Source organism: Aedes albopictus, chromosome 2 (genome assembly GCF_035046485.1).
Source record: "Aedes albopictus strain Foshan chromosome 2, AalbF5, whole genome shotgun sequence".
Classification (NCBI taxonomy): Eukaryota; Metazoa; Arthropoda; class Insecta; order Diptera; family Culicidae; genus Aedes; species Aedes albopictus.
In genome coordinates this window covers 287,320,731-287,344,657 of record NC_085137.1, presented here as the reverse complement: position 1 = coordinate 287,344,657, position 23,927 = coordinate 287,320,731, and the positions used below count along the sequence as shown (strand labels likewise).

Below are 23,927 nucleotides of genomic sequence, written 5' to 3'. Positions count from 1 at the left end.
ATTTCCGAATCTACGGATGATGTGCTGCGACTGCAAGAATGTTTTATTGATCACGCAAACAACCCATAGTTTTTTTTTTACGGAAACGGAAATAGCTGTCAACAAAACGCTACTCCAATGTTTTCAACTGAGTAAACACTCTTATCATTATGGCTGCATGACAGGAATAGCTAGATCAGCAATTACATCATATCACTCTCACAATATCTTACCTACCGTGGGGTGCCCTAATTTCGCGCGGGTCCAAATTTCGCTCACTGATAATATTTAGAGATCATAATCATGAAACTAATTGTGCAATTGTCCAAATTTCACTTTAGCTTCACTATCTAAAGTGAAATTTGGAAAATTCAACAACTAGTTCTATGATTATGATCTCTAAATATTATCAGTGAGCGAAATTTGGACCCGCGCGAAATTAGGGCACCCCACGGTAGTAATTTTGTTTCTAGAAAAGATTTAATTTTCCAAATTAATGTAAGTATTTTTCTATAAATTTTGTTAGTTTTCAAAAAAAAATCTAAATAAAAAGCATCTGATTCCAGTTAGGGCATCTATTCATTAAATAACGCAGATAGAAGCTCTATAAATATTCAAATGTAATGCGATGCCAATTGATTCGTAATTGATCTACAATGCCAATTACTGTTTTTGATTAGTTGCAAAAGTTTACATATTGCTCAATTCACATCTGCCGCAATGATAGTGCGAGTTATGCACGGTTATGCCATTTATAAAATCTAACACGTCTCTCATAACTATTGTATATTAGTTTTTACCCTTTTTGGATTATTTAAAAAATATAATTTTACTATATACAGTTACGTCTGATACTAAGCTACATCTCTAACACGAAGAGATTCAACAACCATAAAAATAACACATTCATTCACGTTTTACTGCATAAACTACAATTACTAACCGAAAGGGACATGCTTTGGCCGAGCGTTATGCCATCAGTTGTATCATCCGAACTTATGTTATCGTGTCTCCTCTGAAAAAAAAGGAAATTCACTTACAGTTCTTTGCAAACATTGTTTTTCAATCAACCTTCAACTCCGTGGCAAGTGTCATAAAAGCGTCCTCGATATTCCGGTTATCCTTGGCCGACGTTTCCATCACGAACATAATCTCCGGTATGTACTGGCACATGGTTTGTGCCTCGGCAAACTCAACCTCCCGTATGGCGTCCAGGTCGCACTTGTTCCCGATGACGAATATCATCACATTGGAAGCGGTGTAGCGGCGCACCTCGTCGATCCATCGTTGCAGGTTCAGGAAGGAGGACCGCTTTGTGATGTCGTACACTGGAATTGGTTGGATGGTTCTGTCAGTATGAGATAAACCTACAGAGAGCTACAGAGTAGCCGCCATCGCCGTTGGTACAAACCTATAATAACTCCATTTGCCGATCTGTAATAACTCTGTGTGATTGTCCTGAAACGTTCCTGCCCTGCGGTGTCCCAGATTTGTAGCTGTTCAATGAAAGTTGAGATGGTTAAAGGCAAATACCTTCTGTGGTACCTTGTGGTATGAACATAATAAATTATTGTGTTACTTCATTACGTTTAGCGTGTATGTTTACATTGAGTATCTGTCATATGTGGAGATGTTGTTATTGTTGTCTGGAGTGTGAATCATTGTATGTTATATTGAAGTATCGGTAATAAAGTGTATACAAATAATGAATACAGTTGTTGAATAATCATTACAGAGAAAGATTCTCACATTGGCGACGAGAACGGTGAACAGTGCATGTGAAATAAGTTTAATTTCGGTTCGGGAAGTGTTGTCTTTGGAAAAAGAAAGAGATGAGTGGTGTGTGTGGTGCATGCAGAGTGGTGATGACCTTCAGGTGATGACTTGTGATTGAATTTCAACATTGGAATCAAAAAGGTAAATATTGTGTATTGAGGGATGTGCACAAATGTGCACGCGGCCTACCGCTTCCGAAAGGTACGGCCGCGGTTTTCACTCCCTTTTTACTTCATCCTTATGGGGAGTAACGTTGCGGCGTTTCCTACGGTGCGGCTGTTCCTTTCGAAAACGATAGACCGCGTGAACTTTTTTTGCAAAGCCCCTTTTTGAAACATTTCAACGACCGCGCGGTGTTTACGTTTCAAGAAATCTGACAATACTAACTGTTGAATCAAACAATGTATTTGTACCTTCGACTAATGACAATAATCAACCTGTGAGAGATTTTGATGGTGATCAGTATTGTTTAGTTCAAATCGATTACAATCAATATTGTCAGATAAAGAAATAAAGAACTGTGAAGAAAATCCAAGTTTTGTTGATTGTGATATTGATACTCGTTGAATAGGGTTGTTGTCCTAAATCTAGACTTAAAGCTGAATGATGAATGAAGCATTAATTTGTTAACCGGATGGCCGAGGAAGGCGTAGAGGTGAAACAATATTTTGAAATCAAATTTTGCCGTTGTTGTTAAAAGCCAGTGAAGGCGATGAAAGCCAATGAAGGCGATAAAAGCTAATGAAGGCGACATTCTCGAAATAGCCGTAAAAGGTGGAAAGGATTACAGATAGAAAAGCCGTTAAAGGCGGAAAGACTTTTCAAAAGCAGGAAAGAGCCGACTAAGGCGAAAAACTGTCGATGGCGGAAAGTTCCGTCGGAGAGTGAAAAGCTGTTGAAGGCGTAAAAAGCCGTTGAAGGTGGAAATGCCGTTGAAGGCGGTAAGACCTGCAAGGCAGATATAGTCGATTCTTTGTAGAGCCCTAAAAGGCGAATTGTGTTATCAAAAATTAAAGTACTAAAAACGCAACAGTGTCGTAAATTTCGTAAGAAACAGATTGCCAGCCAACGCAGATTTAAGGGCTGTTTGCAGATCAGAAGGAATTTCTCGGCCTATCTTGATGCATGGGAAATTCCTTGGCTGAATCGCTAAAGAAACCGTTTTTTCTTCGATCGCAGTACGCAGTTGCGAAGAAATGACAGTTCAAATGGCAGTCACCGTAGAAAGTTTCTGCCAGGAATCGTTCTAGAAGTTTCTTGAGCGATTTCTCTTGAACTCCAATCTGGGCTTTATAGATAAATTTAACCATTACAAATGAAATTTCACACCAATTAAGTTGCAGCTGAGAAGGCGAAAGACAAAACTAAACTTTAGGCTGAGCGTGACTAGAAAACCAGGAACGAATAGTATTTGAATATGTTCCAAATGCGAATATAACTGAGCAGATACTGAGATTGTTGTGGACCCACCTCAGGTGATATATATTGAAGTTATCATTGCTCAGTAAAGTATAATAAGTCTACGAGACGTAAAATGGTTGGCTCTTGAAACCAAATTAACATGAAGACATGATTTAACTAATGCCTTGTCCTCTCTTACAAGACTAAAAATGTAACTTCAAGAAAATGAACATCAATGTGTGAGAATAATTAAACTGTCTTGGTAGTTTGCAAGATAGGAAGTCAAAATGATAATTAAAGCATTCGTTGAAGCTAGACGACATATTCAGAGCAGTTGCTAACCACTAACCTGTTAAGTATCATGCTAGTCAAATGGCTAGTGGAATTGGATATTAAAAAAAATCGAACAATAAAAAATGAACTTTTCGACTTAACTAGAAGTCTCTCTGGAATTCGAATAAAAAGCGATTTATAACCTATTGAATGCCACTAAATGTTAATGCGATTCAAGTACAGTGAGTTCTTGAGTAATCACTTCTGAAGTCCTAGAATATAAAATGTATCGGGTGTGGTCAGGAGGGGCATTTTGACTTATGATTGCTTAACACTGGATATAGTGCCATTTTTGCTAATGAGTGGGCCATCTTGCCAAGAACTGTGGAACAAGTTAGAGAACAAGGTACAGCAGTACGCCCAACAACAAATTCTGCACAATAATTTCCTTACAGGAAGAAACAAATTTTGATCAGTTAAAGAAGTATTGAAACTATTAATGAGGAGAATAACGTACAGTATATCAAAAGCACAAGATATTGGAATAATAAAAGATAATCATTTCTGTAACTACAGGAATATATATATCTAATGAAAGCTGGATTATGAGGTTTGTTTTTCAGTCGAGCTTATTAATGCAAACAGGTACCATTTACTAACATGTTACCTTGTTTGAATTTTTAGATTTCATACACTGAAAAAACTGCAAATATTGTATGCATGTGTCGCACACATAGATTTTTGCAATATTTTGGAGGTACACCATTAAAATAAGTCCTACAGTTCAGAACCCAAAAGAGCGACATCAAAGGAACAAATTTTTGGTTTTTTAATGTTAAAATTGGTTTGATTGAGCATGAATCACCAGTTAATGCGGGGAAATATGCATCGTGGAATGTAAACCTATTAAACGACCAAACCGTAAAAATAAACTCATTCAGTTTGAAAGGTAAATGGTAAATCATGAGAATTCCGAAATTATCGGAAACATAATTCCAAAAAACGTGAGCACCTATATAGGTGAACCGTCGAAAATTGCTCCAATAAGATGATCGATTTATTTTGTTATCTGGAGAAAATTGCTTTGTATATATAATAATTGGTTACTACGATTACGTTTTCTGTTGGAAGCCGAAGTGACTGGCGGTGCGAAAATTGATATTTAACCTACTTATAAACATAGCAACTCGATTTAGATTAGTGCTAATTTCAGCTCTTAAGTAGCTTAATGATGCGCAATACCAGCAATCGGTTCAAATTTACGTCACAACTGCAACTTTGCATGTGCTTAAATGCGTGACTTCGATTTGGTACTGCGACGATTATGTATGTATTAATAATTTGAGATAATTATAGGATTACAACATGAAAAACAAAACAAAGAATGCATATTAATATTCTACTATACTTTCAGCTAGTGCGGGTGCGAGTTTTGTGAACAATATGTATTAAATATAATTCAAAAACTGGATGTTTTCAAGTTTTCAAATTACTATTTAGCTAAAACTAGTACAGTAGACGTTCAATAAGTGCAACATGTTTACGTTTCAGTTACCGAATGAAATTCGCTAACTGCAACGACTGACATCCGTCAAACAGTTATCAGCTGCTGTTGAACGCAGCCAAAATGCACTCAAAAACATCGCAATGTAGCTGTAGTGCATCCGAAAAACATCGCAACTCTGTTGACGTTTTGTTTTTGACAGATAGCGGTGCGATAACTGCAAAATTGTTGCACTTAGCGAACTTGCAGTTAAAAAGCATTGCAGTTAAACCGTTTGCACCGAGCGAACGTCTACTGTATTACAAATATTGCTTTGGAAAAGTCACGTTTTTTGAAATCGTGATTTGATTTAAAAAAAGTATCAATCCCTTCGATATTTAAAAAAACAAAATCTATAAAGCCAAACTGCTGAAAATATTCTGAACAAGAAACGAGTTCCAGCGAAGTTCGCTAGAAAAACATAAAATGAAATAGTGTTTGTATGACACTTGGACACTTTGGATCGAAAACGAGTTAATGGATATTGATAATTTTTTCGACATATTTGTTAAAAAAATGTCTGAATAATAATCTGAATATACATACCTTTTGTATGAAATTCTTCTATGAAAGGACATGTCAAAAAAAAAATCAGTAGGCAGTATACAATGTTTGGCAGTATACAAATGTTTTCAATGACAGCTAGATTGAAAACATTTGAGAAGAGGAAACCAATTTAATTAATTCATCAGCAAAGGTAATATTTAGCTTGACACTCAGTATTAAAAATATTTTGGAATTTGGGAAAATACTTGGGTCAAAAATAATATTTCTTTTTAGGTACAACCATAAGTAACAGCCAAGTAATTTACCAAAATGCCGAGCAGAGATGGATGACCAAATGGATGACTGTACTACTAATTCTGATGTGAGACTGAAGCGAGACGTTCATAAACTGAGGAGACTATAAGCGAAAACAACGTGGAGTAACCTTGCTGCGGATCTGGAGAAAAAACGAGATGTGGTACCTTGTGGTATGAACATAATAAATTATTGTGTTACTTCATTACGTTTAGCGTGTATGTTTACATTGAGTATCTGTCATATGTGGAGATGTTGTTATTGTTGTCTGGAGTGTGAATCATTGTATGTAATATTGAAGTATCGGTAATAAAGTGTATACAAATAATGAATACAGTTGTTGAATAATCATTACAGAGAAAGATTCTCACACCTTCTATTAATGCATTGTTTATCACATGAAAAAAAATAAGGCGAGCATTACAGATTTAGTGTTTATTTTTTGTAAGACGTACGACTAAGTGCGATTTATGTACTTATCTTAGTGCAAGAGTTTCCAGTGGCTAACGCTATGAGGTTTTCTCGGTAATATGACTATTCGTATGACCCAATCCTCGCCCAACGATCCTTAGTAGTACTACACGTAAAGATCATCATTTAGAACAGACTTAACGAGGTTGCGGCAGCAGTGGCGAAACTATTCGGCTCCAAAGGGTTAAAAGGGTTTCAGGGACATTCCAGGTGATTTCAGTGGCGTTCCAGGGTTGTAACGGATGTTCCACAGTTTAAACCACGTGTATGGTCCTGGGGGTTTCAGGGGCGTTCCCGGCTTTCAAGGAGTTTTAGGAACGTTCCAGGGGATCTATGGAGTTTTCAAGGGGCTTCAGGGGAGTCAACGACCTGGCCGAACGCTCCTCTAAGGTGGGTCTAATCATCAACGTTAGCAAGACCAAATAGTTGGATGTCAACACGGATAATCCTTCCAACTTTACAGTAGCTGGGCAAGCAGTGGAAAATGTCGAATACTTTCAATATCTTGGTAGACAGCAGTACCAAGATCGGCATAGGAACATGGACCAAGAAGGCTAGGGCTGCTTTTGCGAGTTTACGAAATAAATAGAAATCCAATTAGATCAGTCTACGCGCCAAAATTTGAATTTCCAATTCCAACGTGGAATCTATGCTGTTGAAACGTGGTGCGTGTCAGCAGAGACCACACAGAAGCTGTAGATTTTCGTGAACCGATGTCTGCGGTTTATAATTCGGGCCTGGTGACCTGACTACTGGATCTCGAATACTGAGCTCTATTGACGATGTCACCAAAAACCGATATCAACAGAAATTCGAGACCGTAAATGGAGGCGGATCGGCACACTCTACGGATGGACAGAGAAGAAATCTGCAAACAAGCTCTGGATTGGAATCCGGCAGGATATCACAGCAGTGGCAGACCCAAGGCTAAAGCGAGCAGCCACCCAGGATGGAAGTTGCAGGACTGCAGAAGAGGCTACAGGGATGTTCTAGGGCAACTCAGGGGCATTACAGAGCGTTTCGGGAGCGTTCCAGGGGTATTCGATAGGTTTTAGAGGCGTTCCAGCGGAGGCGTTCAAGGAGATTCAGGGGCAGTCTAGGGGATTTAATCCGGGAGCGGGTGCTTCGTACCCTAAAAAAACACGCGTGGTGATGGTGGTTGAAGACGCAACTGCTCGAGGGTTAGAGAGTTCCATAAGTTGTTCCAGTGTTTCAGGGGCGTTCTCGAGGTGTGCCAGTGGTGTTCAGAAGCGCTCCAAGGGGTTGCATGAGTGTTCCAAGAGTTTCAGAGCATTTCAAGTGTGTTCAGGAAATCCAAGGGAGTTCCAGAAGGGTCTACAGTGTTCCAAAGGATTTCAAGCGCTCTCAAAAGAGTTCCAGGGGCGTTCCAGCGATGTTGTAGGGACCTCAAAAGATTTCAGGGGCGTCCAAGGGAAATTCCTTCGGGACCCTTCTAAAATTCTCTGAAAAGCATTGATACGTCTCTTTTAAGCTCCCTTGTAATCCAGGAGCCCCTCCAAATTCCTTCCGAAACTCCCATGAAACTTGAAAATGAAAATCTGACAAATTTGTAATAAATGGATTTGAATTTCAACTACCACTGTGAATCATTCAGCAATTAGCTGGAATCGATCAACATTGAGTTAGCTTAATAATACGATTCAACATTTGGGTTCCCGACTTCCGGTACAAATGCTTCATTTTTTCTTAGAAAATAAAATTTAAGGAAATGCCAATTATTTGGAAGTGTAAGCAATGACTGGATCTAGACGATCACTGGAGAGGTACTTTGAATAATTATGCAAGTCTTCTTCCTGAAACAGCTCTGAAGGATCTGCAAAAATGGACTCTAGGAATTTTGAGTTCTGTTCACTAGGTACATCAAAAGTTACAGATATACGATTCGACAAAATTACCACTTTCAGATAATCTTTAGGGTGCGGGGAACGGGTTTGGCCAGTCTAAGGGAAATATATAAATATATATTATATATATTTTATAAAAATCGTCAATAATCCTAATGTCTTAAAAACGCTGCCACTAGGGAATAGTGTGTTGAAAATTCAATTAGAAAGGAAGTAACCAACACAGAGAAATAACAAATTTTGAAAACAAATATTAGTAAAAATGGCATCAATTCCAGAACACATTTTCAATTTAATTGGATGGATCATGAAAACAAATGAAGGATTGTATGGCATGATTTTCTAAGGATTTCCGACATATTTTTTAAAGTTACTTTTTAAATTTATAAATTAACATTTGGTAGAATTGAGTATCAAACGGAATTCCAGAAACAGTGGTATTACCAGAACAGTTCGAACGAATGAAATTATGTAGTCAATGCAGTAAATACACCAGACTAATCAGTGGACAAAATAACCCATGGGCCAAATCACTACAATTCTGAAGCATTAATGATTAGAAATATTTATTTAACTTTCAATCATATCAATAAATTTGAAATGAATAGTCAAATAGTCTGCTTTTCATCATAGTTTCAATATAAGGAAACGATGTATAATTAATTATACTATTGCATAGTGATACCATACCAAGCCTAGAAAAAAGTTGAATCAAGCAGCTGAAAACATCAAAACGCCTCTAGCCAACACTGTTTATGGCCGAAACGAGTCAAAGGTGAATGAGGGGCAGTATAATGTTTAAACCGTATGACGTGTAGTGAACGCGTGCTTCGCCGTATTCTACCGAACTATATCACCTGTAGATGACTCATAGCGAAGTTTTACCAGAACCCTATCCTACAAACTCATCCACCATCATCGTGCTCAACGCGAAACCATATCACAGAGGATATGTCTGCACCAGCTGTGTTGTATACCTACAGTAGTGCGGCGAACACATCCTTGGACTAAAATGATTAAAGCAAAACACAGAAGAAGAAAAAATAGAAGGTCAGTGTACCAATTGCGCGGGATGTGGAGGTTTCTTTCGGAGGTGCTTCGTTAAGCATCTCCGGTTTGCCATTATTTACTTTTACTAATCGCTTGATTTCGGTACACACAGTTGAAAGCAAAACTAGCGCTTCGAAAACAAAGCTTAAAACAATCGATGAACGCGATCACGCGCCTATTCCGCATTTGAACAAGGGGTAGTTGGGGTGAAGAGTGCTAGCTTTTACCACTAGCTTATTACCCATATTGATTGTTTCAAAGATAAAATAATAATTTCATATTTTTTGGCAGATTTTAGAAAGTACCCCATGAAGAAGAGAACAAAACAATCTAAAATAGCAACTCCACCATTATTTCGAGCATCAGATATCTTGCTATGCTTCTGGATGGGGGTTAGAAAATATTGTTTCTAATTTTTCGGGAACTTTACAGGTTCCAGCGATTGATTGCTAATGGTTTGAAGAATGATGGTGGAGGAATTTATATTTAAAATTAATGTGACTGATACCAACATTTCTTTTTTTTTTTTTTTAATCAGGAAACTATGAAAATTATTCAAAATGACGTTTGTTGCCTGAAAAATGTTTCCAAGTTTCTTCAAAGAATGGAGCAAAAGCAAATGTCTTCTGAATTATCTCTTTATTTTCGTCTTACGTTGTTTTTGACAGGAAACTAGTTGAATTCATACAAAATGACAAAATTTGACGATATGGTGCTCGGTTTGTAGGGAACCGATGTACCTAGCTGAAATTTTGAAAGCCTCAAAGAAATTACGTGAATTTTGATTTCAATTGAATTGATTCAATTCTGTTCACTACATTAAAATTTACAGACATGCGATGTGACAAAATAATAGGATCACTTTCAGATTGCTATTACAAATAGATATGAGTATCTGATGCTTGATAAACAAGTTCTAAACTGAAGGTTGACATTAAAGTATGGTACAGTTTTACTGAATTGACCACAAATAATCAATACTATATAGCAGATAAACTTTTTTGCTCGGGTAACCACGAACACCCCTAGCCCCTGCTTGACAATGACAGCAATCGGATATCCGCTCTCACCACCGTCTACCAGTCTGACGGGTACCTCATTCTTTCCCACATTCCCACGAGATCAAGAGTAAAATAAAGTTCTCTGTAATTGAAAGTATAATAGGGTAAATGTACCAATAGTGGTGCTATTAGTAGATCCTTGTAGAAAAATAATTGAATAAAATTGATAATACCACAAAATAAAAAGCCTGAAAACGTTAATCGGTAGTTTTTCACTTAAATTTGCTAGGAAAAATGTAAAAATCATTGTTTATTACAGTTTTTGCTAATAAATCACTTGCACCAACTATAGGTACACGGTTCCTATTATGGAGGTAAAATTTAACATTGGTTCCTATAGTGGCGCATCCCATTGAATTCTTATGGGACCCACCACTATAGGAACACTACCACCACTATAGGTGCAAAGGAGCCAAAAATTTAAGGAAAATAATTGTTTAAAATAGGTTTTTCGACAAATCCTGAACACAAAACTGAATTAATGTTATTAATTAGTTATGATGCATCTATTAAAAATGTCATTTGCAAGCTTTTTGTTTGAAATAGTGCTAAATTGGCACTACCACCACTATTGGTACTACCTCCATTAAGGGAGCTTTTACCCTATTGCATATTTTCTCGTCATCCTGAGCCCCAGTCTACAACTAAAATGTGGTCTTATTATTTTTGGCGCATCGTAAATCTATCTATATTTAAATTCGTGAACTGAACTTTTAATACAAATTGAAATTCACGTAATTTCAAAACGGCTGTCAAATTTTCAACCAAATCGGTACACTACAAACCGACCACCATATTTTCAAACATAGTCATTTTGTGTTCAAAAACGGTTGGTGGTTTGACAGTATAGTTGACAAATAAAACTTCACTTTTTAACAAAAAAAAAAAAAAAATACTACTTTTCTGGCGTATCAAACGTCTCTATCGACAACCACATCAGACTGTGTATACCGTATGGTCGGCTATGCTATGAATATTTTCAAAGTTAGTTTTATTAGAATCAAATATATATTCATATGCACAGTCAATGGGGTTGCAATTTGTATGCTCACATACAGTGTAATTAATTGTCGTGTGAAGCCAAAGATAAAAAAAATACACATGGTGCATTTCACACCAGGTACCCCTTGCAACTGCTTATTACATTGGAGCAATGATTTTCCTTTGTGTGTGAAAATTCGTCACGCGTAAAACCTCACCACATTCAGTTAAGACAACTCCTAAAGAGTCCTGACAATTTAAAACTATTGGCAATGTTCAGAGCAAATATAACTGTTCCTATAGGGATTTGCATAAACACCAGGTTCTGGGAATGCAATGAGCTTATGTCGCCTAGGAGAAAAAGCACATAGAACAGAGCAACATCCATTATCATGCTAATTAATTATCACCCAGGTAGTTAATAGCTGTCTCATGTGAAACATGTACTGATACGCGATAGGCCCCAAGCATTCGCTGTTGTATGGAACAAAAACACTTTTCTCTAGAATGCTGCATGTGAGAGTGAAATGGAGTGATGTGTGCCATACATACCTTAACTTTTTTCCCATCCACTGTGACTGCTTTCATCGAAAAATCCACTCCGATCGTATTCCCGTGGCTCTCGATGAAATTTCCGGACTTGAAGCGCTGCACTATGCATGTTTTCCCCGTCCCGCAGTCTCCAATTAGAACGATTTTGAACAGGAAATCGAAACTTTCCTCATTGGTGATGGACATCAGCGTAGTGGGGTTGCGAACGGACATCTCTCTTAGACAGGTGTCATCAAAGTACTATGTGCCCTAGTAATGTAGGATTGATTTCACTGATCCACGTCTTTCCACTGTCCGGGGCGTGTAGATCTTCTAAGACAACTTTTGGAAATGTGTACTACACTGCAACAATAATAGGAACAACCAAAACGGAAACACTATTTTCCAGCCAGATTTGTTCAACTAGTGATCCCTTCTTTAAGCTTGCTTGCACAACATCTGTTGTTTTCTTTCGAAACCAAAGTACTGGCACTAAATGCACTGACAGAAGCCTTTCTTGCTGGTTGTATTAATGTGGATATGTTTTGACGTTTCTATACGAGTAAAACTTGGTTCTGTGAGAGTAACCTGTTCAGTAGCTATAGTATACACATAGTTTATAAACACATTTACAACAATGATGAATGAACTCCTATCCCGAGCGTGCAATGATATAAAAATGAAATATTGTTCGGGATAAGACGTTTGCTAGTTTACATCCTAACAATTATGATTGACTTTTTAGATATCCTAAGGTAATATTTTTTTCCCTCGATATTTGATTCTTTTTACTTATATTCAATCTTTACATTGACACACATTTCATTTTTACATTTGATGTTATAATTATCTTTATTTAAATAGTTATGTATTAATTTCAGTTGCATAATGACCCAATCCAGAAAAGAAACCTATACTAGAACGACTTGTATAAAATAAAAATGATACCACTGCATTGCATATTGCATAAAAACATCTCCATTAAAATTCCAGAGATTTAGGTTTCTATCCTTGCATTTCATTTTCATGATAGCTTTCTATTATCTAACATATATACCGTGGGGTGATCTAATTTGGCGCGGTTCCAATTTTTTTGTATGATGGTCCCATACCCGATACGCATCATTAGTAGATGGGAGGCTTATTGGACGAGTTATCATTATGATATTTGTTGGGCTTCCTGTTTCTTAGATTTCTGTTTTCTTCACTGGCTACCGCGTATGTCCATCATAATTCATACCAACCTATATTTAACATATCTTACGCATAATCTCTTGAATGAATGAAGATTGTTTGCCTTCATCTGAAAGTCTGTTAAACAATTGAAATCCTTTGTAGAAAAGACAATTTTGAGTACCAGCTTTCCTTAAATTTTGAAGTCGCAAATCCAAAGTTGTTCTTGTGTTGTGATTATGAACATCCGTACTGAATAATCTCCGTCAAATATCTCGGTCGCAGTCCATTTTTTATTTTAAATATGAACTCTAAGGTTCTAACTTCTTCAACAGTCATCTAATGCAGCCAATCACGGCTAGTCGCTGATGGAGTTGTTCGAGTACATCCCAATATGAGCCACATAGCTATATTCTGTATTCTTTGCATTCTGCGTTTTTGTCTTCTAATGGCAAGGAAAAGAACCGTTGGACAGTATTCAAAATGTGACGCAACAATCGATTTGTTCAGCATTATTTTTGTTTCGACATCCAACAATTGATTGATTTTGTAATAACACCAAATTTCCGGGCAGCTTTCCTGATTACACTCATTCGAAGAGGGCGCTTGGAGGGGTCAATATAAGATGGAAGTCTGTTGAAAAGGTCCTTTCTATAACAAGGAAAAGGAATCTATATGAAAATATTATTGAAGTGGATGTCACAGTGCCTGCGCAAATGTTTGACGAAAAGAAAATCTTGTATCGATTATTTGCTACATTTTGTGAACATCTACATGCAATATTTTGTTCTGTTTCTATCGTCATTTTAAACAATTTTGTTTTGTTAAATCCAAGATCTTTTGACACCGATTTTCTCCGAATTTTATAGAAAAAAAATGAGTTCTTCTCCAATACATACAACTTTTCTTCCTTCAGGAAATATTGCGAGGGAACTGTCAAAAAATCTTCTAAAAACCTACAACTTCTTTTACAAATCTGTGTTATCCAAATATTTCCGAAAAAAATCAGGGATTCTATGGCATACTCTTTTGGGGGTTTGCGTGCAAGTAATGCTTCCAATAAATCACATTTTTCGGTAAACTTTCAAACATTTCTTCACACATTCCGTTAAAGATGCTTCTGTGAATACTGCTATTGTACTCAGGAAAACTGTTAGAAAATTGCTTAGAGGACTCCATCAGAGAGTCTTTCAGGAGGTACAATTTCGCTGTGAATTCTGTCAGGCATTTTTTTCTTTGACTTCTACCAAAGAAGTGGTCAAATTTATGGGATTTGGTAGAAATTATAAAGAGCTTCACTAAGAATGACACAAAAATTCCTCCAGAAACTGACATTTTTTTTTTCAAACGTAAAAATCTCTGCCGGAAGTAACGTCTGCAAGTTAACCGAGTTCTCCAGGAATTCCGAGAGGGCCTTCATGAACTTCTTTGATATTTTCGCTAGAATTTTGCTGTCAGGATTTTCCAAAAAGTTTTTCGGGAAATCTTCCAGAAAAAGTTTACCTAAGAAGTTTTCAGATTTATTTTACATGAATTTATCGGGATCCAAACTACTAAAATATCTCAGAGGATGTATGCCTATAAAAATAGTCAGCATTTGCCGGCTTGTTAATAAAAAAATGATTATTTCTGGCTCTACTATTTGTCGTGAAAATAAAATGAAATCAGTAAAAAGCATTATGTAAAAGCCCGAAAATGGTACATGTGACGTAGTAAAACCGAACTGTAGTCTTGGGCATCCCTTTTTCTCTTACGAGCACTATACTGTCTTAGACAAAGCTATTGCGCTTAGCATTCCCTATAACAATGCCAAAAATAATGTGATTGAACGCTTCCAGCGCCACCTAGCGGCAGGAAACTGAATCTGTGTTATTTCTGCATTTCTGCGGACAGTCGAGAAAATGCAAATAGGGGATAGTTGTAGGTATCAATTGCACAAATGTATTTTTATCAATGTTCTCGACATAGCCATGCATTTCCCTAATTTATGGAGTATTGTTACAATTGGCGTACATGACAGTGATACCATTGGAGCTCCTCATACAAAAATCATTTAAGTTTTATCCAACATAACACAGATGTTAACCAATACATAAAGAGTAACAGGATCGTTCAAAAAAGGTTATCAATATTAGTGCCCCTTTTTTCTTCCTAAATCAAGGAAATATTCACAATTGTTCCGCAAAAAAAATCAGTCCTGATCTATTGTCGAATTATTTTTAACCCTCGAGCAGTCGCGTCTTCGACTACCTGCAACGGCACCACGTTCACGCTGTGTATCACAAGCCTGCATTGTCCTTGGTGCGTGTACTCAGTACACGACGCGACCGCTCCCGGGTTAAAACGCATTTTGCGTGACCGGCATCATTTAGTGCAAAAATGTTGCACGCACTCTGTAGAGTAAAGTGGGGCAAAAGTTCGAGTGGGGCAAGAGTTTCTTTTAAAGTTTTTGAGCTCAACTCAAACTATATCTTTCGGGTGTCAAGGTTGTTCGAAACCTTTTTAAAAAAGAGTCTTTCACTCCAAAAATTATGAAAATTGATCAATATTTCGAAAAGTTATGACAAAATGTTGGTTTTTGATCAAAAAATTGTAATATGCGATGGTCCTTTCAACGCATGGAATGGAATTGTGATGAAATCGAACTCGATATTTTATTTTGGGGCGTAACTAGGTATATTTTGAAGATGCTTTAGCATATATAACTTTTTGCAAAAAATATTTGGAAAACATATTTACACATAGTAACGAACGAACGAACAATTCTGACTATACATGTCAATGGTTGCTCCTCCGTGATTGATCTGAACTGGTACCAGTTGCACTGAGATCCAACTGAATAAGAGGCTGGGACATTCCACTTATTCTCAATGTGCAATTTTAGCAGCTCATGCATATTTGATCAATAACGGCGCCGGCCAAGTCCTTATAGTCAGCTGGGAAGGGAAAGGAATGTTAGAGTGTACTGGTTGTTGCTACTAGAGACCGAGAGCACTCTGCGTCCCCACAACCCGCACGGACTGGGGTATTTGTTAGGGGAAAGGATGGGAGATCTGGGAGTCACCGTTGGGTCGGTGATGCGATCCATGGATAGGGTTATTTATAGTGTTCGTGATAGATTGTGTGCTGAATAAGGTGAATAAGGTCAAGCGGCACAGCACGCTTTGGTTGCATAACTTATAGGCGTTATATATACACTGTGCTGTGAGTGGAAGTTGGAAGGGAGGGAAACGACTTTTTTCAATTCGTTTCTGGTTCTAGCGATGGCTATGAACATATGAATATACATGAGTTATATATGTAGAGAAGAGAGAGCGAGAGAAAGTGGATAGAAAGATACAAAGTAGGATGAAAAGGACGGGCCAGGGATTGAACCCATGACCTTCTGCATACGAATCAGAAGCGGTAGCCACTAGACCACCAAGCCCGTCAGGAAATCATATTTACACATAGTGGGGTAAAAGTTCGATTTGTGGGGCAAGAGTTCGAGTCATGTGGCAACTTTAGGTAAAAACCTAAAATTCTACAAAATGTCCATATTATCTCTAAAAATGATGGAATTAGTGAGAAAATTTGATCAAAGTTGAAAAAAAATGTTGTTTTATCTGAATTTGGCGGAAAATTACTGATTTTTGGTGAAGTAAATTTAACCCTGATTTGGGTAAAATCCAAATCGAACTTTGAAGTGTATTTCAGTTTCAACATCAAATATTAATTGGTTTTAGGTATTTCAATTACCAAAGTGTCGAAATAGTGTGCTACGGTTAGCAAAATACCACAAACACTAGATTCGAACTTTTGCCCCAGTGGTGGGGCAAGAGTTCGAATTAGACACACACATACATAAAGTGTTGTAGTTCAAAATTGAAAAGACATTTGGCGTAACTTTGTTCAGCATAATTTTAGCTCATGGATGGTAGAATCACCACACGGTATTTATTTATATTTATCTGCTTGGATTTCTTGAAAAAAAAAATGAATTTTCAACTAGGGTCGAACTTTTGCCCCACCTTATCTACTGGTTACATAGTTAGCAGGCAGTACGAAGTTTGCCGGGACAGCTAGCCTTCTATAAATATATTTTATGGCGAGAATGGCGTCTGCTACGTTAGGTTGCAGATCAATGTATGGAAGAGGAGCGAAACGATGTTTGCAATCGCTTGCCCACTTCAGGCCGTTGAGTCCTCTGCGTCTGCTCAAATTCATGCGGATGTCGAAGTGTTTGTGATATTGTTATTTTTCGTAGAAGATTCACGCATTGATACGTGGATGCCAGGCGTAAACTGATACAGTGACCGGCACAAAAAAGATCCACCATATAATAGTTAGACAACGCGCAGCAGTTAGCAGTGGCCCTACCAACGGAAGAGCAGCTTGGCGCAGCTACACTTGAAGATGGCTGGAGGAACATCCGATCCGCCATAGGTAGTACCTCGGCTACAGCACTAGGCTTCGCGACTCCGAATCACAGAAACGACTGGTACGACGGCGAATGTGAACAGTTGAAAAACGAGAAGAATGCAGCATGGGCGAGAATGCTGCAACACCGTACGAGAGCGAATGAGGCACGTTACAAACAGGCGCGCAACAGGCAGAACTCAGTCTTCCGGATGAAGAAGCGCCAGCAGGAAGAACGAGATCGCGAAGCGATGGAAGAGCTGTACCGCGCTAAGGACACACGAAAGTTCTACGAGAAGCTGAACCGCTCGCGCAGAGGCTTTGTGCCACAAGCCGACATGTGCCGAGATAATCACGGGAATATTCTCACGAGCGAGCGTGAGGTGGTCGAGAGGTGGCGGCAGCATTACGATGAGCACCTCAATGGCGACATTGCAAGTACCGGAGGTGGCGTGGTAACAGATCTAGGAGTATGTGCACAGGACGAAAGACTTCCGGCCCCTGACCTTCAAGAGATTGAGGAGGAGGTTGGCCGGTTGAAAAACAACAAAGCCGCTGGAGCAGATCAACTACCAAGCGAGCTTCTAAAATACGGTGGAGAAGCACTGGTGAGAGCACTACACTGGGTCATTACCAAGATTTGGGAGGAGGAAGTATTACCGGAGGAATGGATGGAAGGTATCGTGTGTCTCATCTACAAAAAGGGCGACAAGTTGGATTGCGGGAACTACCGCGCGATCACACTACTGAGCGCTGCCTACAAGATACTCTCTTAAATTTTATGCCACCGTCTATCACCGATTGCAAGAGAGCTCGTGGGGCAATATCAGGCTGGATTTATGGGTGAACGCGCTACAACGGACCAGATGTTCGCCATCCGCCAGGTGTTGCAGAAATGCCGCGAATACAACGTGCCCACACATCACTTGTTCATCGATTTCAAATCGGCGTATGATACAATCGATCGAGAACAGCTATGGCAGATTATGCACGAATACGGATTCCCGGATAAACTGATACGGTTGATCAAGGCGACGATGGATCGAGTGATGTGCGTAGTTCCGAGTATCAGGGACACTCTCGAGTCCCTTCGAATCTCGCAGAGGGTTACGGCAAGGTGATGGTCTTTCGTGCTTGCTGTTCAACATTGCTTTGGAGGGTGTAATTAGGAGAGCGGGGATAAACACGAGTGGAACGATTTTCACGAATTCCGTTCAGCTGCTTGGTTTCGCTGATGATATTGACATTATTGCTCGTAAATTTGAGACGATGGTGGAAACATACATCAACATCCGACTAAAGAGTGAAGCCAGACGAATCGGATTAGTCATTAATGTGTCGAAGGCAAAGTACATGATGGAAAAGGGCTACAGGGAGGAATCACCGCACTCGCCACCCCGAATTTATATCGACGGTGATGAAATCAAGGAGGTTGAAGAATTCGTGTACTTGGGCTCACTGGTGACTGCCACAACGACACCTGCAGAGAAATTCAGAGGCGCATTGTGGCAGGAAATCGTGCCTACTTTGGACTCCGCAGAACTCTACGATCGAATAAAGTTCGCCGTAACACGAAGTTAACCATCTACAAAACGTTGATTAAACCGGTCGTCCTCTATGGGCACGAAACATGGACCCTACGTGCAGAGGATCAACGCGCCCTTGGAGTTTTCGAACGGAAGGTGTTGCGTACCATCTACGGCGGAGTGCAGATGGAAGACGGGACTTGGAGAAGGCGAATGAACCACGAGCTACATCAGCTGCTGGGAGAACCAACCATCGTCCATACCACGAAAATCGGGAGGCTACGGTGGGCGGGTCACGTCATCAGGATGTCGGATAGCAACCCGACTAAAATGGTTCTCGAGAGTCATCCGACCGGTACAAGAAGACGTGGAGCGCAGCGAGCTAGGTGGGTCGACCAAGTGGAGGACGATCTGCGGACCCTACGCAGAGTGCGGAACTGGAGACAAACAGCCATGGACCGAGTGGAATGGAGGCGGCTACTATGTACAGCAGAGGCCACCCCGGCCTTAGTCTGACCGGTAAGGTAAGTATATAATAGTTAGTTTCTAATGAAAACTACATGCAAAAATGTTAAAATATACCTTTCAATGAATGCACTACATCTATTTAACATTATTTTAGTAATCTGTGAATAAAGTGATATTGGGACAATTGCTTAAAAATTGGGTATGACAGAAAAAAGCACTTAGCAATTAATTCTGAAACTTCAATATTTCACCAAATTTTCACACGTTTTGCTTCTTGGTGTGTATACTATAGTGATGTTTTCAAAATATGAAATTTATTTTGACATGAGTTTTATCAATTTTAGGGTGATATGGGGCAAGTTTATTTTTCATGGTTAGTTTGGTAAACCTTTCCCTAAACTACAGAAACTATCTGTAAGCAAGAATGAATGCTATTATTCTACAATATAACAATAATTCAGCTTGCAGACATACAGGGGGATGTACTTTTTTGGATAATATTTTTTAATTTTGGTCGACTAATGCAAAGAAAAGCACATGTTGTGAAGATTATTAAGGATTATCTGATAACTCAAAACACTCTCACGTTTGTGTGTCGCAATGATCCCCTCCATCTGCTTGTGCTAAAGCATGCTGGAGGCATATACACTTTATACACTTTAATAATTACAACATTGTAATGTATTGTAAGTGCTACACACGGGTATTTAATCATAATATTAACCGATGGCGCTGAAATTTTGAACGGTTCATATGGGATGATTTTTGTCCCATGCTAGTACCCAGTACCCACCACTGGTATCGATAAACCCTCATGGTGCACATCTCATCGACTCATAAAGTAAGTTGACTTATCTCCGGATGTCATCATTGACCAAAACAAAACAAATAAACTTAATCTACTTCATGCATTATTGAAAAGTGTTTAATCGTTAAAGCTACTTCCATACTTTTCTAATCCTGAAAGAAATATTGAACGTTCTCACTAATAAATATTGATGGAAACCTAGCGGCAACACTCCATGTAGTGTTCTCATTAGTTTATACTGCGTTGCCGGTTGTTGTTCTGATACATATTACCATTTTCATTAGCGTCAAGACCTACGTCCAAAGATATTTCTAAATCTGTCTTGCAATAATGATGAAGTCCTTTTGTGTAGATATCCATGATCTGATGAATTTTATTTACTGTTACTAAAACAACACTGAGACTACGATGGGTTTCTATGTATGTGTGTATTGCATGCCCTTAAACTCGTTAGACTTTTTGTTGATCTACTGATATGCCAATTCTGTAGCACTACTTCAAATGACATTACCCTTGGAAGATATTGCACATGTTGTACGTGAAAAAACAATCCTTCGCTTCAGAATAAATCGTCATTTTTAGTATTGTTATAGAATCATTGTTACATATGTCACATATAAACCTTGTTGATCGAAGTAAAGGACAGCTGATGATTACTAAGCTATTTGTATGATTTAGACAAATATTTTTGAATATTGTAGAGATATAAAATGAGTTTTTTTTACTCTTTGGATATTCTTAGGACTTCTGGTAGATTTGGTAAATGGTGGAAGGAATATAGGAAAAAGATGGGACTTTTGAGACTTCTGTTTGTAATCTTAGCACATTTTGTATCGCTGATTTGCTCACACATACACTCGAACACACGTTACGCACGATTCTCACGCAAGCTTCTGTAATAATATAACCTACGCTACATAGCAATTCATCTCTTGTTTTGTTTTAAGTATAGTTCGGCCTGTATGTTGAAGAGGTTGTTGCTGGTATTGCAAAATAATCAATAGCCGGTGTTGCCATTTTTCTTCACTTTCAACTCGTCGATTGGCAATCAATGGAAACTTGTCGTTAATTATACAATTTAGATTTATTGCATTTTCTAATGTAGATTTTACGTTTAGGTGTACAGACTTCAAGCGTTAGTAGTTTGTATTGATTTTAGATACTCCCTTTTTTATATTAAAATACGATCACACGATTCCGCGACGAAAAAACGCGACGCGACCAATTCCACGTGGATTGGTTTATTTTTCTCTGTCTAGATTTAAGGTACATACGATTTTCTTAGTTTTCTCCGTTCTCTTTGTATAAACTATGCACAGTGGTCAAAATGTAAAGATATTTTCATCTGTTTCTTCCCTACGCTTTATCCTGTAGTAGTAACTAGTGCTTGTTGACTTTTTTTTTCGAATGTGTACAAATGAAAGACTGAATTCTGCGCGTCATCAAAGTCGGTATATTAAGAAGATCAGTACCCATAGGATTGCAGATTTATGACATCTCAATTTTTTTCATGAATGTTGAACGGTTTCCAATCTTCTTAACATATTTTCTTCGATTGAATGAAGTGTTTGATGGAACAGATTTTCTTCAAAAAAGATTCCTATTATGAGATAAAACGAATAAATAATAATCTCTGTTCATGGTCCAGTGATGCATGCAATTGTTTCAATGATTGATGGTTTAGTAGTATTAAGCGTACTTAGTTATGTATAACGCTGTCTTTGTTCCAATCATTGAACTTAAACTGAAATAAAAAAATGTATCCATGCAAATTTGTAATGTTTTTTTTCCTAAGTTTGCAGACTATAACCTATCATTTCATGATATACCTTAAAACGTAAATCAGTTTACATACGAGCACCTTCAATTGTGGTATACGCGGCGGACCAACAACAGGGCTTTCACTTGCGTGTTTCACGAACCCGGTATATGACGCGCGATTTTCCTAGTGTTAAAAAAAACCTAAAACTTTGTTAACTGAAAATCCTATGAAACAAAAAATTGGATTATATATAAACTCCTAACAACGAACGAACACGACTATATATCACAACGATTTCCGGCGGAACGACACGAATACGACTGGGATTTATCTTTTGTTTCCGAACGCGACGCGACTTAATTATTAATACGAAACGACCGAACGCGACGATTTGCTTTAACGATACGACGACACGATACGCGGCGACGATTTATATAAGAAATTAAAACAGAAAAGTTTGTAAACTACTTGTATAAACATCCAGAAATGTTTTTCTTCTGCTATTGAACAGATATTATTCAATGTGCAAAGATATATTTGTAAAAACTACTCGAAATACTTCGCAGCTAGAACACAAATGTAAGTAACAAAGAGATTTGTTTCGATTTGAGGAAATATGTTTTTCTTCAGTCTTTGATTTGTTAACCTAATATTAATCTGGTTGACTAACGTTTCTAGTCAATGTTGTCAACATTTGTGACTTTTCTTTACTTTTAAAAGTATTTTTTCGCATTGGATTTTCTTAGATTGTTGTAATTTGTATGTTTTGTATAAGTCTTAAGCTTCGTCTGGTTGCAGTATTGTTTGTTTAAAACCATAATTGTTTATCCTTTTTATCTACCTAATGGCACCATGGTTTCACATTGTATAGCATCTTTCGGTTTGTTTCTTTCTCACAAAATATCATTTAGCCGCTGTGAAGGAACTTGTGCAAATGTTTCTGTTTTAAATAGTATCTGTTCAACGATAGTTTTGGTCTCTTCTATATAGGAGAAAAAAGAACAATAGAATTAAATAAAAACGACAAAACGAACTAATACGACTCCCGGCGACCGAACAACGACGATTAACGACGACGACGACGAAACGCGAACGCGACCCGATATTCCCGATATACAAAAGTTTGTTTTTTCTTTACTTACGCTTAGTTTTTAATAATTCTCAGTTGCTTCTGTACCTCTTTTGCTTGTTATGTTTATACTCTTGATTTAATAGATAGTTTATACACCAAACGTTTTTGAACATAACCAGAACGTCTCAAAGGCGAAGAATATATACTAAAATATCACGAATTGTTGGTTAAGTTTCAATTTTAACAACTTTGTGTTTTGTAACGGTCAGCTTGATTGCTACGCTTGAAACTGTCAAACGGTTTCGTTACTTGGATGTGTTAAGGCCGGACGGGACGGTGGTTGAATCGTCCGCCATTGCTCTGTTGCTAGTAAGATGCAAATCTCAACTTCTACTTCATATTATTGACTAAAAATTTGATCGTTCATTTGCTCACTTGTGGTGCACAATCGACTAAAGTTTCAGCTACGTCAGTGCAGTGGAAATTGATATTTGCTTCTTCAAAATCGCGAGGCAAATTGTTAGAAAGAGAGGGAAGATAGGAAAAATTACACGTCGTCCCGTGCGGCCTTAATAGCTCATAGTTGATGTAGATTAATTAGAGAATATGTGAGTACGGGTCTTAAAGGCCAATCCGGTAAACACGCAAAAATTCAGTAAAACCAGGTATGTGGTAAATAAATTATCTGCGCTAATTTCCTAACAAAAAACTTGAGCAATTTCTTGTAGAATGTTTAGCAGTTAAACCACACGTATTAAGGAACTTCTGAACGTATTCCAAGAGGTAAGCCTGAAAAAAATCCTGTTTTTGATATCCAGTTAGTTTTTTTTGCATCGCATCTGAAATAAGCACACTCGCATTGAATGCGAATGTTCAAACCAGCAAATCTTGCTGTTGAGTGAAAACGAAAACAACAAAGCATTAGTGTTGCAAAAAGACGATGATAGTCTCAAGATGATAGATTAGCTGCACGTTTATTTCGGATCCA

General features: G+C 38.0%; 1 protein-coding gene and 1 long non-coding RNA gene across 2 annotated transcripts; one reads left to right on the top strand and one right to left on the bottom strand.

The window, feature by feature from the left end:
* Window positions 1-748: 748 nt before the first annotated feature.
* Window positions 749-12,261, bottom strand: LOC109411126 (ras-related protein Rab-43). Its single transcript, XM_019684580.3, has 4 exons — window positions 11,754-12,261; window positions 1,391-1,475; window positions 1,051-1,307; window positions 749-994 (listed from the first exon to the last, which is right to left on the bottom strand). The coding sequence occupies exons 1-4, from the start codon at window positions 11,964-11,966 to the stop codon at window positions 890-892; spliced, it is 660 nt and encodes a 219-aa protein (XP_019540125.1). The 5' UTR covers window positions 11,967-12,261; the 3' UTR covers window positions 749-889.
* On the top strand, window positions 1,520-6,105 carry LOC134288158 (uncharacterized). Its single transcript, XR_009997779.1, has 2 exons — window positions 1,520-1,896; window positions 5,753-6,105. It is a non-coding gene; the product is annotated as an uncharacterized LOC134288158 (long non-coding RNA).
* Window positions 12,262-23,927: the final 11,666 nt, after the last annotated feature.

Excerpts from the sequence above, each read along its gene's own strand:
- LOC109411126 (XM_019684580.3), bottom strand. The coding sequence starts at position 11,966 with ATGTCCGTTCGCAACCCCACTACGCTGATGTCCATCACCAATGAGGAA. Across the intron at positions 1,308-1,390 it reads GGCAAATGGAGTTATTATAG|TGTACGACATCACAAAGCGG; the intron begins GTTTGTACCAAC and ends AACCAATTCCAG. Across the intron at positions 995-1,050 it reads CACTTGCCACGGAGTTGAAG|AGGAGACACGATAACATAAG; the intron begins GTTGATTGAAAA and ends CTTTTTTTTCAG.